Genomic DNA, 13,761 nt, shown 5'->3' with positions numbered 1-13,761 from the left:
TGCCTGGTTTGCACAATACACAGGCTGGACGCACAAGGTCCAGTGGTGCTTCTGGGGGCGCAGAAAATCCAGGGATTGGCAAAAACTAAGGAACAGCTGCAAAATGTAGCACGTTACTGATGCTGCAGTCCTCGGCCACTACTCAGCTGTGTCAAGGTGCTGCCATTTGTGTGAAACCAAACTGCCCCGGTTTCCTTTCCCCACGATATGGAATTCATAACTTTAATAATTTTGTCTCAAATGGGGGAATGATTCTTTTGACTGTGGAGCGACCTTCCCACATTTAGGTTAGGTAAACTATGTAACAAAAGCAGAAAACACTGACCCTCTTTGTCCAATTTCTCAGTGATTTCACAGGGTCGGTGCTGCGGCTGGACGTGGACACAGATATGTGCAACGTGCCTTATTCCATCCCCAGAAGTAATCCGCACTTCAACAGCACCAACCAGCCCCCGGAAGTGTTTGCGCACGGCCTGCACGATCCAGGCAGGTGAGAACACGACCTGCCCCCCTCCCCCACCACCCCGCACCTGCTATAAACCCGAGCCCGGCCAGGATTCGGGAACTGGAAAAAGAATGAGGGGGGGCCAGGCACCGAGCAGCCACGGGTGGTGTCCAAGGTTGCACCTGTAAAATCACACCAGCTCATTATCTCAGCACTCTTTCTTCTATTAATGTGTGAAGCAGATTGAGACGGCAGATTAGACATATGGAAGAGAACAAATTCATGGAGGAAAAGTGCCTTAAAGTTCTAGAGTGTTGTTTTTAAACACTATTGGACTAGTGTAATGATTAAGAGTTCTGTTTTTCAGATTTAGATGATAAACTTTTTAATTTTTCTCCTTAAACCCCTCTAAATGAAATTTTCCACACGCACTGAATGGGGGTGGTAACAGCTTTTGAGGATGCTGTCATGATTAAATGAAAATCTAGAAAAAAAGCAGAGTGCCCGACACACCTGATAGGTTTTAAATAAATTGTGTTTCTTATTACAGCTTCACTTAAATATGATGATGCAGTATGAGTTTGTAAGGAGTTGAGCTCAATGTTCACATTTTTCCACCTGAAAAAAAAATTACAAGTAGCAAAGGAATTCATATTGACCGTTTACTACAATGAACTATAAAGAAAGGAACACTGAGATGTATGTAGAGTGAGAAATTTGGGGTACACTTAAAAATGCTATGGAGTATAATATAGCAATTCTGTGATGAAAGCTTCATCCAATCTGTGGTCTCTTATTCATACTATGGGATATTTGGCCACATTCATTCATTTACTAGCTAAGTTATTATTGCTATTTAATGTTTATTGAGTGTTCACTATGTGCAAGGTGAGTATTTCTCGAACTTTTTATTTTTATAATCCCTCATGCCCTTCATCTCCCCTCCATCAAAGTCCAAGTCTACAGTTCATTTCCTTTTTGGCATCTCAGCAGATCTTAAAATCTGTGCGACAGGGAGTACTTACGGTGGGTTCAGGATGTGGAGGAAACTGTCACATTCCATTCCTATAGCTCAGAACTCGCAGATACCACTGCAAAGCAGCACTTTGAAGTTGAGCAGCCTGAGTCACCACAATCCCACTGGAGCTTTCGTGCAACCTTCCAGGGGTCCTGGACCCTCAGTGCAAAAACACAGGATGAGGCACTTTACAGACCTTGCATATGGCAGGATGCCTATGCTGTAGAGTCCTACCTCCTCCGGCAGCAGAGAGCTTAAGGGAAACTGCACCTCCCTTCAAGAGTATTTCAAGCGGAGAAAGATTTAGTAAAGCAGAAAAGAAAGTAAAACAATTCTTGGCTAAAAGTAAAGCTGACTTGTGTTAAGTACCTTGGGGCAGAGTGCTGAACTCAGTATCTTACACACATTATCTCATTTGTGACATTCAGCAGTACTCTGAGGTCCTGCTGACATTAGATACCGCTCTTTTTCTTTCTTTTTTTTTTAAAGACTTCAATTTTAAAGACGGCAACATTGGGCAGAAGGTACAGAGATTTCCCACATGTCCGCTGCCCCCACATATGCCCAGCCTCCCCATTAGCAACATCCCCACGAGAGTATTCCATGTGTTACAATGGATGAACCTACATGGACACATCATTATCACCCAAAGTCCAAAGTTTACATTAGGGTTCACTGGGGGATTGTATGTTCTGTGGACTTGGACAGATGTATAAGGACCAGTACCCATGTGTAGCCACCTCTTTTTTTTTTTTTTTCTGAAAAGAAACTAAAGGTTAGAAAGGTCAAGTGGTTCCCAGTGGACATAGTATTCAGACAGAGGTAGGCCTGATGGCATCTGGCATCTCCACCTTTGGGAGACCTGGCCTTTTCTTCCAGATTTGTTCTTTTCTTGATAGAAAGTGGTCAAACCTTCTTTTGTCATAGTTCCTCCATCTTAAAAAGAAAGGCAAGATGGGAAAATGTTCTCCCCATCCATGGATTTAGTTCCACCTTAAGTCACATCACGTCTGTGTCATGTTCCCTGCCAGGCATTGTACTCTGTGAATCGTTGAATTAAAGACAATAAAGGGACTGTTGCCACGGAACAACTAACTCATCTTTGGCAGGTCAGGCTTAGAGTTTCCCTATTATGAATGGGATCATTTGGATGCAACAGTTTTTATTTTGTGGCTGTTATTGTTGTTGAGATGATTGCTGTGTGTGACTCTTAACATGTCTTAAGCCCCAGAACCTACTCCCGGGTTGTTTTGTTTTCTAGTTTATTTAGTAGCCCCAAAGATTTGGTTTGGTTGTTAAGTCATTAATGTATTTTGTTGACCTAAAGGAGTGATTCTCAATGGGATTGTTTTGCCCCCAGAGAATATTTGGCAATGCCTAGAAACATTTTTGGTTTTCACAACTCTGGAGGAGGGGTTCATGCCACCGACATGCTGCTAAACGTTGTACATGCTCAGTACAGAACCTCCTCCTTCCAGTTTCCCGCTCAAAGAATGGTCTGACTCAAAATGTCAAGAATGTCAAAGTTGAGAAACCTGAAAACAAAGCAACAGTATTTTCCACATTTGTGAGAACTTCAGAAGTAATTATATTATACAGCTTCATTCTTCTCGCAACCCAAACTCCATATGCCCAGTCCCTCATTGACTTAAACATTCAACACATATTGAGCCCCTTTGATATTCTTGGGTTTGAATTAGGTAACAGAAACACAGTGATAAAGAAGTTGGAAGGGATCCCTGCGCTAATGGAGTTGACAGTTGGTGGCTTAAGTCATAGAAATATTCTAACCCCAGATTGGGGGTGACGTGAAGACACAGTCAATGTAACATAAAAGACTTCAGTGGTTGTGGGGACCAGCTTTATTTTATACCTTACATTGTAGTGCATGCTTTGCAGCTTGAGCTTTAGAATATAGCCATTCCATGTAAAAACACAAAACAAACACCAAAACGAAGACTGTTTTGTGTATTGCAGATGTGAGTTGCTGCTGCTGAAGGTTCTCCTACCTTCCCAGCATGTTATATATGCGATAGTCCTTAATAACAGCACCAACAAATGTTCCAAGTCAGTGTGTATGTTCATACTAGCGAGAGATACCAAGGAATATTAGGAAATACTCTCCAGAGATCATTTAGCTTCAGCAGAGTGAACAAACAAATCAGGATGTTTCTGCTGAGGACCCAAAGGAAATAGCCCATAGGGTCCTTGCCAGCCCACCAAGGGGTTCCTCTGTCAGGAATCTCCAGTCTCAGTTTAGAAAATACCCTGGTAGGAATTCATGGATGTCTCCTTTTTGTTATGCAGATGTGCTGTGGATCGACATCCCACTGATATAAACATCAATTTAACAATACTTTGTTCAGACTCCAATGGAAAGAACAGATCATCAGCCAGAATCCTACAGATAATAAAGGGGAAAGACTATGGTAAGTAGAACATAATTTGTTGATTTGGCTTTAATTCGGGCTTTGTTTTACTTTAGCATGTTCATTGAAGAGAGAAGGATTTCTACAAAATGAGCTTTTGGGAAGGCATAAACACACTGACCCAACAGTGGTAAGCGAGTAAATTGCACACGTTTTTAAAGGTCCAGTGACTCTTATGAGCCCCAGGAATTCCATTTGGGTAATTATCTTTCCAATGGATTAAACTGTGCTCTGTAGGTGCAAAAAATTTAATGGACCTTCAAAAATTAGCTGTTTATATTTTGCTCCTCTGAAAGTCAAGATGAGTAACTTCTAATATAAGGCAGAACTTGTCATAACATCTTATATACAGTGGAAAAAAACAAGTTAAAGGTAAGAAATTCCTCAATCCCCAATATTCTAGTCTCAACAATTAGAAAAATTGTGTTTCAAATAGTAATGTAATTTCTTTAAGATACCCATTGTAGAAGAAAACAAAGTAATTGACATGTAAAAACATGTTATTTACCCACGTCATGAAAATGGAACGTTTAGACATTACTTTTACTAACATGATTACTAGAATGTTTTAGAGATATATATACAAAATAAAGTTGGATAATAATGAAGCCCAAAAATCTTAATATTTTTCAGTGTTTTATTATTTACTCTTTTTGGAGGAAGCAATATATCAAAATTATTATGATTCAGGGAACACAGTAGATTAAGATTATTAAATTGATTGCTTCTTCTATTTACTCATTCACTACAGATATTTATTTAGCACCAGGAATGAAGCAGCTGTGTTAGTTCATGTGGTATTCAGTTATTTTACTTTATTTTTTTTTTCAGGTATTCGTGTGTGCGCACACACACATCTTATAAAAGCCAAACCAAAGAATAATGTGGTTTGGGAAAAAAATCTCATGAGTCACTAGTTTGATGGAATTTTGGCAATATTTGTAGATTAAACTAAATTCTCTAATCACATTAATTGGGCCTCAGCTGAAACTGGCTACAATATTGATAGCCTTATATTTATGTTTTCAAAACACATCCACAGAATCCCCTCACAATGTATACATATATCAAATCACCACAGTGTATACTTTAAATATTTTATAATTTTATTTGTTATCTTTACTTCAATAAAGCAGAAAACAGAAACGAGAACAAAATAACCACGTGTCAGTTCTGACTACATGCCAGCCCCTGTAGTAACATTATAAATTTGATTCATTTCATTCACGGAACAACTCCGTGTGATAGGTACTATTATTGGCCACATTGTACAGATGGGGAAACTGATACACAAAAAGGTTAATTATCATACAACGTAAGTGGCAGGGCCTGGATTTAAACCCAAGCTGACTGACTCCAGAGTTCATGACCTGGAAGTTATGCTTCCTTGCAGTGCACTAGTTAAAACTTAATCTTTCCTACTTTTTATAATATATTCACCCTAATTACATGGGAAGGGACAATTACTTTAAAATTACTGTCTCTCCACCAAAGTTTTTGCCTAAAATACTGCCTGTTGATAGTGACTTATTTGACATTAAGCACATAAGTAGCAATTTTCAGATTAATTTGCAACTGGCTTTAGATCTTTTCCATTGCAATTAGTGTACATGAATTCAAGTATATAATGGCATGCATGGAAAGATTAAGATATGTGACTATACACATGTAATTTTAAAAAGAATGGCTGCAATAGACTTTGTTAACCATACAACTCTATAAACAAAACTCTTAAAATAGTTTGAATGAAGATATTACTTGAGTGATAATGTTTTTAAACATACAAATGCGGTTTTAAGGACCTTTTATTTCCATTAAAATATGAACTCTCCAACATTTTATATAACTTGACAGAAGTCTGGATTAATTTACTACATATATGCAGAAGCATTTCTACAAAAAAAATCAACACAAAAAAATTATAATTTTTTAAAAGTCTTTGGTTCTTAAGTAAATAACCATGATTTCCACAATATCCAGATTCTAATGTCACTGAAAATTTGGTATGTGTGACAATTATAACAGCAAAGCATTCACAGAGCATTCCCATTTCAGTACGATGCACATGGAGAGTCTTAATATTTGATATGGTTTAAGCAACGGGAATTATTTCTACTAAATATCTACAACAAGGGTTCTGCTTGTGTACTGTGGAACATACTTCAAATGTAAAATAAATGACCATAATAGTATTACTTGGCCTACATTACTTTTATTTCATAAAAAGTATGTTTCATTTGATCTAATGTTACATTTATTTCTTTCCAGAAAGTGAGCCATCACTTTTAGAATTCAAGCCATTCAGTAATGGTCCTTTGGTGGGTGGATTTGTTTACCGAGGATGCCAGTCTGAAAGACTGTATGGAAGCTATGTGTTTGGAGACCGGAATGGGTAGGTTTCCTGGTACCATAATTTCATGTATCAAATGACATATCCATCAATTAGTGGGCAAACTGCCATAAAATATTCAAATGATTGTCTCCCTTTGGGGGTCAGTTCAGGTACACACATAAAGACTATTATTTTCTTTTAGTTCATTATCTATGGTGGTTTTGTTGAAGAACTTCTTAAGAGATGCTTTTTAAACAAATTTGATTAAATTCATAATATAATTTTTAAGAGCAGAGAGGTCTTCATATGGACTTTGCATATGATGTAAGCTTTTCCCTTCATCCTTAACATAAATTTACCATGATAATGAGTTACTTGAAAACTATTGTTATACACGAGTTGTGCAAGTATTTTCCAAATTATTTGGAAATTGGAAGGCTAAGAATTTTTGTTTTTGCCATACTTTTTAGGACTTTTAACAATAAAACTCAGTTTGTCTTTATTGGTAAGAATACTACAAAGTTACATTTTAGCCTAATTTTTAGAGGTCACATTGTAGATAATTAGAAGGAACTCTGTGATGAAACCCAAATTAAGAACCTTGTTTCCCGAGTCACTGGCATTCAGGCATATGGCAGAGCTGATATGCTTGGTCACTAAAAGGAACTAGAAAAGTGTACTGACCCCATGATCTTCCCCCTGTCCCTCTCTCTGATTAATAGCACAGCATGGAGTCTAGTCCTGGAGAGGAAGTATCATTCTCTGGATGAAGGGGAGGGCTTTTCTCATACTCAGGTACTTTTAGTGCCCCCCTCCAAACAAAATATTATCTTTAAGTACTTTCTCCCTACATGAGAATTTCAGAGTATTTGCACACATTATGGGCTATATTACTTTTCCTTTTAGAAGCCAGGTTCATGGCACAACAATTATTTATTGTGAACTTTATTCTAAGCCTTTTATTTATTTATTTTTTTAAGCAAACGCCTATTCTCACTGTAAGTTTACGGTATGTTTTTGTTGTAGGAATTTCTTAACCCTCCAGCAAAGTCCCGTGAGCAAGCAATGGCAAGAAAAACCACTCTGTCTCGGCAACAGTGGTTCCTGTAGAGGTTACTTTTCAGGTCACATCTTGGGATTTGGAGAAGATGAATTAGGTACTGTACAAACCATTTCTATTAAGTTGCTTTCTCACTCCCTTGCCCAAGAGGCTTTGTTTTAATAAGAAGAACAATCTTGTCCTCCATTTCCTGACAATGGTAACCTGCAGCAAAGATGACCCACTGTGGAGGTTAGAGATGGCCCAGCCACGTGTTCTTTCCCAATGAGCTTTCCCTGGGCATCTTTTAGTCTTATCTCCACTCCAGAAATATAAAAGTAACAAAGCAGGAAAATGGAAGGCAAGAACAAAGGAGAATTTTTGAGTCCTAAAGAGAGAAAATCTTAAATATCTACTTAAACTTTAAGTAAAGCTCTGTCATTTGTTTCTATTCTCTATCTGAAAGCCTTTCCATGTCTCTTGGAACAAATTTTTAAAAAATTGTTGCAATCTGAGTCTCACCTTATCCTCTATTTCTGATTTTTTTTAATCCATTGGGACATGCAAATTGTGTAAGATAAGCTGATGTTTTAGATCTGCTTTCCAACAGAATAAAAATGATCTTCTGAATGACAATCTATGGGATAACACATAATATGTTTGTTCATATTTTATCAAAATGTATGTAACTTACAAGCAAATAGAAGTTGAAACTGGAATGTGATCAAAGAGAAAAAATGCTACTGATTTTAAATTATAGAGATAAACATAGCTTTCATAATGACACTGTTTAAAGGTCAGCACCCAAACAAACCATGGCTACTATGCTCCCCCAGGCTGAGAGATGAATTTTAGGTGTTAAGAAAGAAGAGTTGTGTTTCCCATCTGAATCCGAATATTTTCTCTAGAAGTCCAGCTTTGGTTTTATTACATCAAATGGGGAATTCATAAGTAAATAGTTTTATGCCATTCACTTAGTTTAACAAGGGACTTAACATGGATTTCAGAGCCACAGGAATACAATGATTTAAAGAAGAGAAGTCCAATCTGTTCTTTTCTTGTTCCAACATTGAAAACATTTACAATTAATTTTCCCTTGGTATCTCCTAGCCCGCTCAGAAAAACCAAAGAGATACCCTTTTCCACTGAAATACTCTGTAATGTAATTTAAATTTCATTGGCAAACCCTGGTTTTAAAATATAAATGAGGATTAAATTGTTTGTGGCAGAGTTACAAATGAATATTTAGATGTTGTGACTGAATCATTCTGAGTTCCCCAGACCTTACTGCAAATGACTCACCATCAATCATCCTGTTAGTGTTACCACCGTTGGTCAAAATATCCAAACATCTATCTGCACTTAATACTATGTTGGGAGTAGACCTAACAATGAAGCATATACAATCCTTACTGTCAACAGCTACAGCATCGTGTATACTTTATAATTAAAATTAAACTGGCTTTCACTGAATTATGCCTTAATGTGATACTCTTTGGCTTTAATTAAGAGCCCTATGGTGGTGCCTGGCTGGCTCAGTTGGGGGAGCATCCAACTCTTGATCTCGGAGGCATGAGTTCAAGCTTCACGTTGGGTGTAGAGATTACTTAAGAGGGCACCTGGCTGGCAAAGCCTGAGGAGCATCCAACTCTTGATCTCAGGGTCGTGGGTTCGAACCCCATGTTGGGTGTACACATATGTATATGTGTGTGTGTGTGTATATATATATATATGTGTATATATATACACATATATATATATAAAGAGAGAGAGAGAGACATATCTATCTATATATAGTGTCAACTGGTAAATGCTTTGGAGAAAAGTCCCATTGTGAAGAGGGTTGGGAGCAGTGCAATTTTAAATAGTGCAGTCAGAAAAGATGATATTTATGTACAGACTTGAAGGGGGAAAGAAAAGCCAACCTAGTGGAGATCTAGTGAAGGACAGGAGGCTGGGACAACTTGGGACAGATGCTGTGACAGGTAGAGCCTGGAACAGAAGCTGAGATAGGAACTGAGTCAGGAGCCTGACGAAGAGCCTGAAACTGGGGGGGCCTCCTTAGACAGGAGCATGGCACAGGTGCTGCCTCATGTGTACAAAGCCAGGAGGCCACTGTGGCTAGGAAGGAGTGAACAAGAGGGTGAAGCATAGCATATGAGGTCAGAGCAATAAGGGGAGGCATCATAGGCCACTGTCAGGACTTACTTTTGCTCTGAGAGAGATTAGAAGCCATTAGAAGTACTGAAACAAAGGAACGTGATCCAACTTAAATGATGTAACTTGCTTTAAGGATTTTCTGTGGATGGTATGTTGAAATTAAACATGGAAGAACAAGGGAGAAGCAGGGAGATCAGTTAGGAGGCTCCTGCCCTAATCCAGGACACACTGGTATCTGCTTGTTCTGGAATAGTAGTAGGATGTGGAGACAAGTGACTGAATTCTGGATGCACTGTGAAAGTAGACTTGTGAGACTCTCATAATCTTAATCTTTTTTTTTTTTTTGTTTATTTTTGAGAGAGAGAGAGAGAGAGAGTAGGGGAGGGGCAGAGAGAGAGAGAGAGAGAGAGAGAGAGAGACAGAATCTGAAGCAGGCTCCAGGCTCTAAGCTGTCAGCACAGAGCCTGATACGGGGTTCGGACCCACCAATTGTGAGATCATGACATGAGCCGAAGTCGGATGCTTAACCGACTGAGCCACCCACGTGCCCCAGAGACTCTCATAATCTTTAGGCAAGTGATTTTCTTGAGGCTGTGAGGAGATATATAGAGAGATACAGATACATGACATATACATGCACATGCACATACACACATATACATACACATACATATATACATATGTACATACATACGTATACATATGTACAAATAGATACAAAAATAAATATAAAATATCCATTTATTGGGACATCTGGGTGCCTTAGTTGGTTAAGCCAACTTCGACTCAGGTCATGATCTCATGGTCTGTGGATGTGAGCCCCATGTTAGGCTCTGTGCTGACAGCTCAGACCCTAGAGCCTGTTTCAGATTCTGTGTCTCCCTCTCTCTCTGCCCCTCCCCTGTTCACACTCTGTCTCACTCTCTTTTTCTCAAAAATAAACATTAAACAAATTGAATAAATAAATAAAACAAAATATCTATTTATTTATATGAAATAATCTGCTTCGACAATAGGAAGTAAGGCTTTACAATACTGTAAATTAACTTACTGTATTTCACTTTTCACAGGTGAAGTTTACATTCTATCAAGTAGTAAAAGTATGACCCAGACTCACAATGGAAAACTCTACAAAATTGTAGATCCCAAAAGGTGAGATCTCTTTATATTCCTTTAAGTCAAGTAGTTTGTCCAAGTTGTTTTAGTGTCTTCACATTGAGGACAATGAATTGCAATTAGCAATCAACAAAGATGAACACTTCTGCCTTGTCCATATGCCAAGTGCTATCCTGGGAGAACCCTCCACTCCAGTCTATGAGGGCTAGACTTGACCCTGCTGAACTTTATAAGCCCCATTGTGTCCACATATGCATGTCATTCTTGTTGCCATCGGAGAGCAGCATTTGATTTGTGGAATCAGCATCCTCAGTTACACGCCAGAAGAGGACCCAAATGTGAAAGGTATTGGCTTTCATGTTGGAAGCAATAAACCTTCCTCTTCTCTCTAGAAAACTAGAAACATATTGGCAGACATTATAGCTATTCAGTATGATTTTTTTGTCAGGTAATCAAGATAAGCTATTTGGCAGTTTCAACATCTGAGCCTCATTTCAAAACTATCTGGAAGCTCACAGCTGTCATGCAGGCTAATGTGACTAAACAAATGGAAACGAAAGAAATGTTGTCATTTACCGCAGCAAGAGGAAGATTTGATGTTTAATCTTCGATTTTTTTTATGTTTATTTATTTTTAAAAGAGAGAGAGACAGAGACAGAGCATGAGCATGAGCAGGAGAGGGGCAGAGAGAGACAGAATCTAAAGCAGGCTCCAGGCTCTGAGCTGTCAGCACAGAGCCCAACGCAGGGGCTCCAACTTGTGAACTGCGAGATCATGACCTGAGCCGAAGTCAGATGCTTACCTGACTGAGCCACCCAGGCATGCCTAATTTTTATTTTTTTAATGTTTATTTATTTATTTTGAGAGAGACAGAGAATATGAGCGGGGGAGGGGGCAGAAAGAGAGGGAGAGAGAAAGTCCCAAGCAGGCTCCAAGTTGTCAGTGCAGAGCCTAACAAGGGGCTCGATCTCAAGAACCATGAGATCATGACCTGAGCTGAAATCAAGAGTTGGACTGAGCTATCCAGGTGCCCCGAAGGTTTAATCTTTTAAATAACATATTTATCCCCCTTGCTCTTTTCCACCGACACATCACAACATTGTTATCTTGAATCATAATTAGTCAGTTCTTAATTTCATGGATAAGTCGGAACTATCAGAAGCTGATAAAATTATATACTGTCAAATAGATATTAGCCATGAGTTCAGAAATAACTGTTACAGAACCTAGGTGTCCTCAAATACCACTACCATTGAATGCACTGTTGCCAGACTCTAGCTCCACCAGGGTGTGAATTTCAAAATCTTTCTGTATTAACTTAACTTCCTGAGCCCATTTGCGTATTTAAATTTCCAAATTTCACATCTCTTTAAAAAAAATTTTTTTAATGTTTATTTATATTTGAAGGAGAGAGAGACAGAGAGTGAGCGGGGAGGGGCAGAGAGAGAGGGAGACACAGAATCCGAAGCAGGCTCCAGGCTCCGAGCTGTCAGCACAGAGCCCTACGTGGGGCTTGAACCCTCAAGCTGTAAGATCATGACCTGAGCTGAAGTCGGACACCCAACCACCTGAGCCACCCAGGCGTCCCTCACGTCTCTTTTAGAAGAATAAATTCCAATATCTAAGAAGTTTGCTAAAAGCAAATTTACACTTTAAAATATTATCTGTAAATTATAGTGTATGTTTTTCCCCCAGAAAACAAAATAGAGAGTTTTGTCCTCTTCCCATACCACAAAACACTATCTTTCTTGAGAAAAGTGTAAGTTAACATTGGTACTACAGAACAAAAAAAAAAAAAGGAGTGATCAGTCCTAAATGGTCTCTTGGTGTATCATTTTCTTCCACGATAAGAGAAGCACCTATTTATATGTTGTAGATCTTTTCCTCCTTGGATGTGAAACGAATGTCCTCTTTGCGAAAAGCAAAGTGATGAATGAAAAAAACAGGCACTTCAGTGGTGGTTGAAGTTGGCAATATTAAGAACAAAAATCAAACTAACGTTAATTCACAAAGTAAGCATTCTAATGATTCATAATGGTGTCTGTCTAGGGATTTCACTCAGATCTAATGCCCTTCGTTTCAAAATAGTCATTGTTATTTCATTAGGTTTGTCAAAGCTGATATGCTTTTACAAGCTTCCTGGTAGTCTTATAATGAATTCTTCCTCCTTCTCACAAAATCTTTCTCTCGTCATCTGGATTGTTTAGTCTGCTGGTGGTGAGCTGAGGTGAATTTTACACCTTCAATCCATTATTCGTGTCTAATTAGCAGGGTTTCCATAAGGGACCTTGGCTTTGTGATCTGAGGGCCTCCTCTAGTAGGGTGGTCTCAGAGTGACATACCTGAAAAGTCCTGACTTCTCATTACAGTGCCTGTTTCTGCTGAGTCCTGTCATGTGTGGGGCCAGGGTTCAGATGTGTGTTTGGTTTTCAGAAGGTGGGGGTAGTAACAGAGTCCCAAACACACTGTCCTTGTACACAGGCAAAGACATAAATTTTAAGATTAAACCAACTATAAGAAAACAAATGTTTTCATAAACATTTGTTGGGAGCCTCATGCTGTTTCAATTTGGATGCCAACGTTTATTATTATAGTATTTCTCCCTGGATGAGTTGAAGTTCTATAGAAGCAGACCCTTTAGTGTACGTGAACGGGATTATTTTAGAAACGTGAGCTAATTACTAGCTTAACATTGTTCAGGATGTCTGCTTGAGAGCCAAACTGTTTCTCCAAAACTTTTGAGAGAGAATTTGAAGAAAGAGCCTCATGAACTAAAGAAAACAATAGATAGACATTTCTTGTTATACCTAAAATCTAACTCAAATTAAAATCTTAGGTTAATTGAATTCTTGTGGAGGAGTTCCCAGACTTGTAACAATGTTTTCAGAATCATTACTTTCAAACAGCACTTGACTCATGGTCCTAGAAGAGAATAACACCAAATTATAAAATTTTTATATTCTATATTACATGTCATAGAAATTACATTCTTACTCACTATAAGATTTATGTTTTTTCTGTTTTTCCCTGCACACACACACACACACACACTCACATATAACAAAGACGAGAGAGTTTAAAAACCATATGCAACATTCTTAAGTCATTTTGGCTAAACTAGATTAGGTTACAGCATTAACCTCAGGCTATAAGGACAATTTGGCCTAATGCTATTTGTTACATAAGCATTTACATAAGCTTAAAATTATTTTACACTGGGCA

The 13,761-nt window shown here is 38.4% G+C and overlaps 2 protein-coding genes across 4 annotated transcripts in view; one reads left to right on the top strand and one right to left on the bottom strand.

The window, feature by feature from the left end:
• HHIP (hedgehog interacting protein) overlaps positions 1-13,761 on the top strand; it is a 96,003-nt gene that overhangs the window by 59,484 nt on the left and 22,758 nt on the right. For all 3 annotated transcript variants that reach the window (XM_053216912.1, XM_053216911.1, XM_015081669.3), the window contains exons 7-11: positions 347-490; positions 3,771-3,892; positions 6,161-6,284; positions 7,251-7,381; positions 10,494-10,575. In XM_053216912.1, the coding sequence (XP_053072887.1) occupies positions 347-490; positions 3,771-3,892; positions 6,161-6,284; positions 7,251-7,381; positions 10,494-10,575 (603 nt within the window). The remainder of the gene's footprint in view (positions 1-346; positions 491-3,770; positions 3,893-6,160; positions 6,285-7,250; positions 7,382-10,493; positions 10,576-13,761) is intronic.
• The window catches only part of ANAPC10 (anaphase promoting complex subunit 10), a 309,570-nt gene continuing 306,134 nt past the window's right edge, over positions 10,326-13,761 (bottom strand). The window contains exon 7 of the transcript XR_008296099.1: positions 10,326-10,935. The gene's annotated coding sequence lies outside the window, so the exon portion shown is untranslated. The remainder of the gene's footprint in view (positions 10,936-13,761) is intronic.

The sequence above is a fragment of the Acinonyx jubatus genome, chromosome B1 (assembly GCF_027475565.1).
Source record: "Acinonyx jubatus isolate Ajub_Pintada_27869175 chromosome B1, VMU_Ajub_asm_v1.0, whole genome shotgun sequence".
Classification (NCBI taxonomy): Eukaryota; Metazoa; Chordata; class Mammalia; order Carnivora; family Felidae; genus Acinonyx; species Acinonyx jubatus.
Note: the sequence above shows the minus strand (reverse complement) of the source record. Positions and strands in the feature narration are given on the sequence as shown.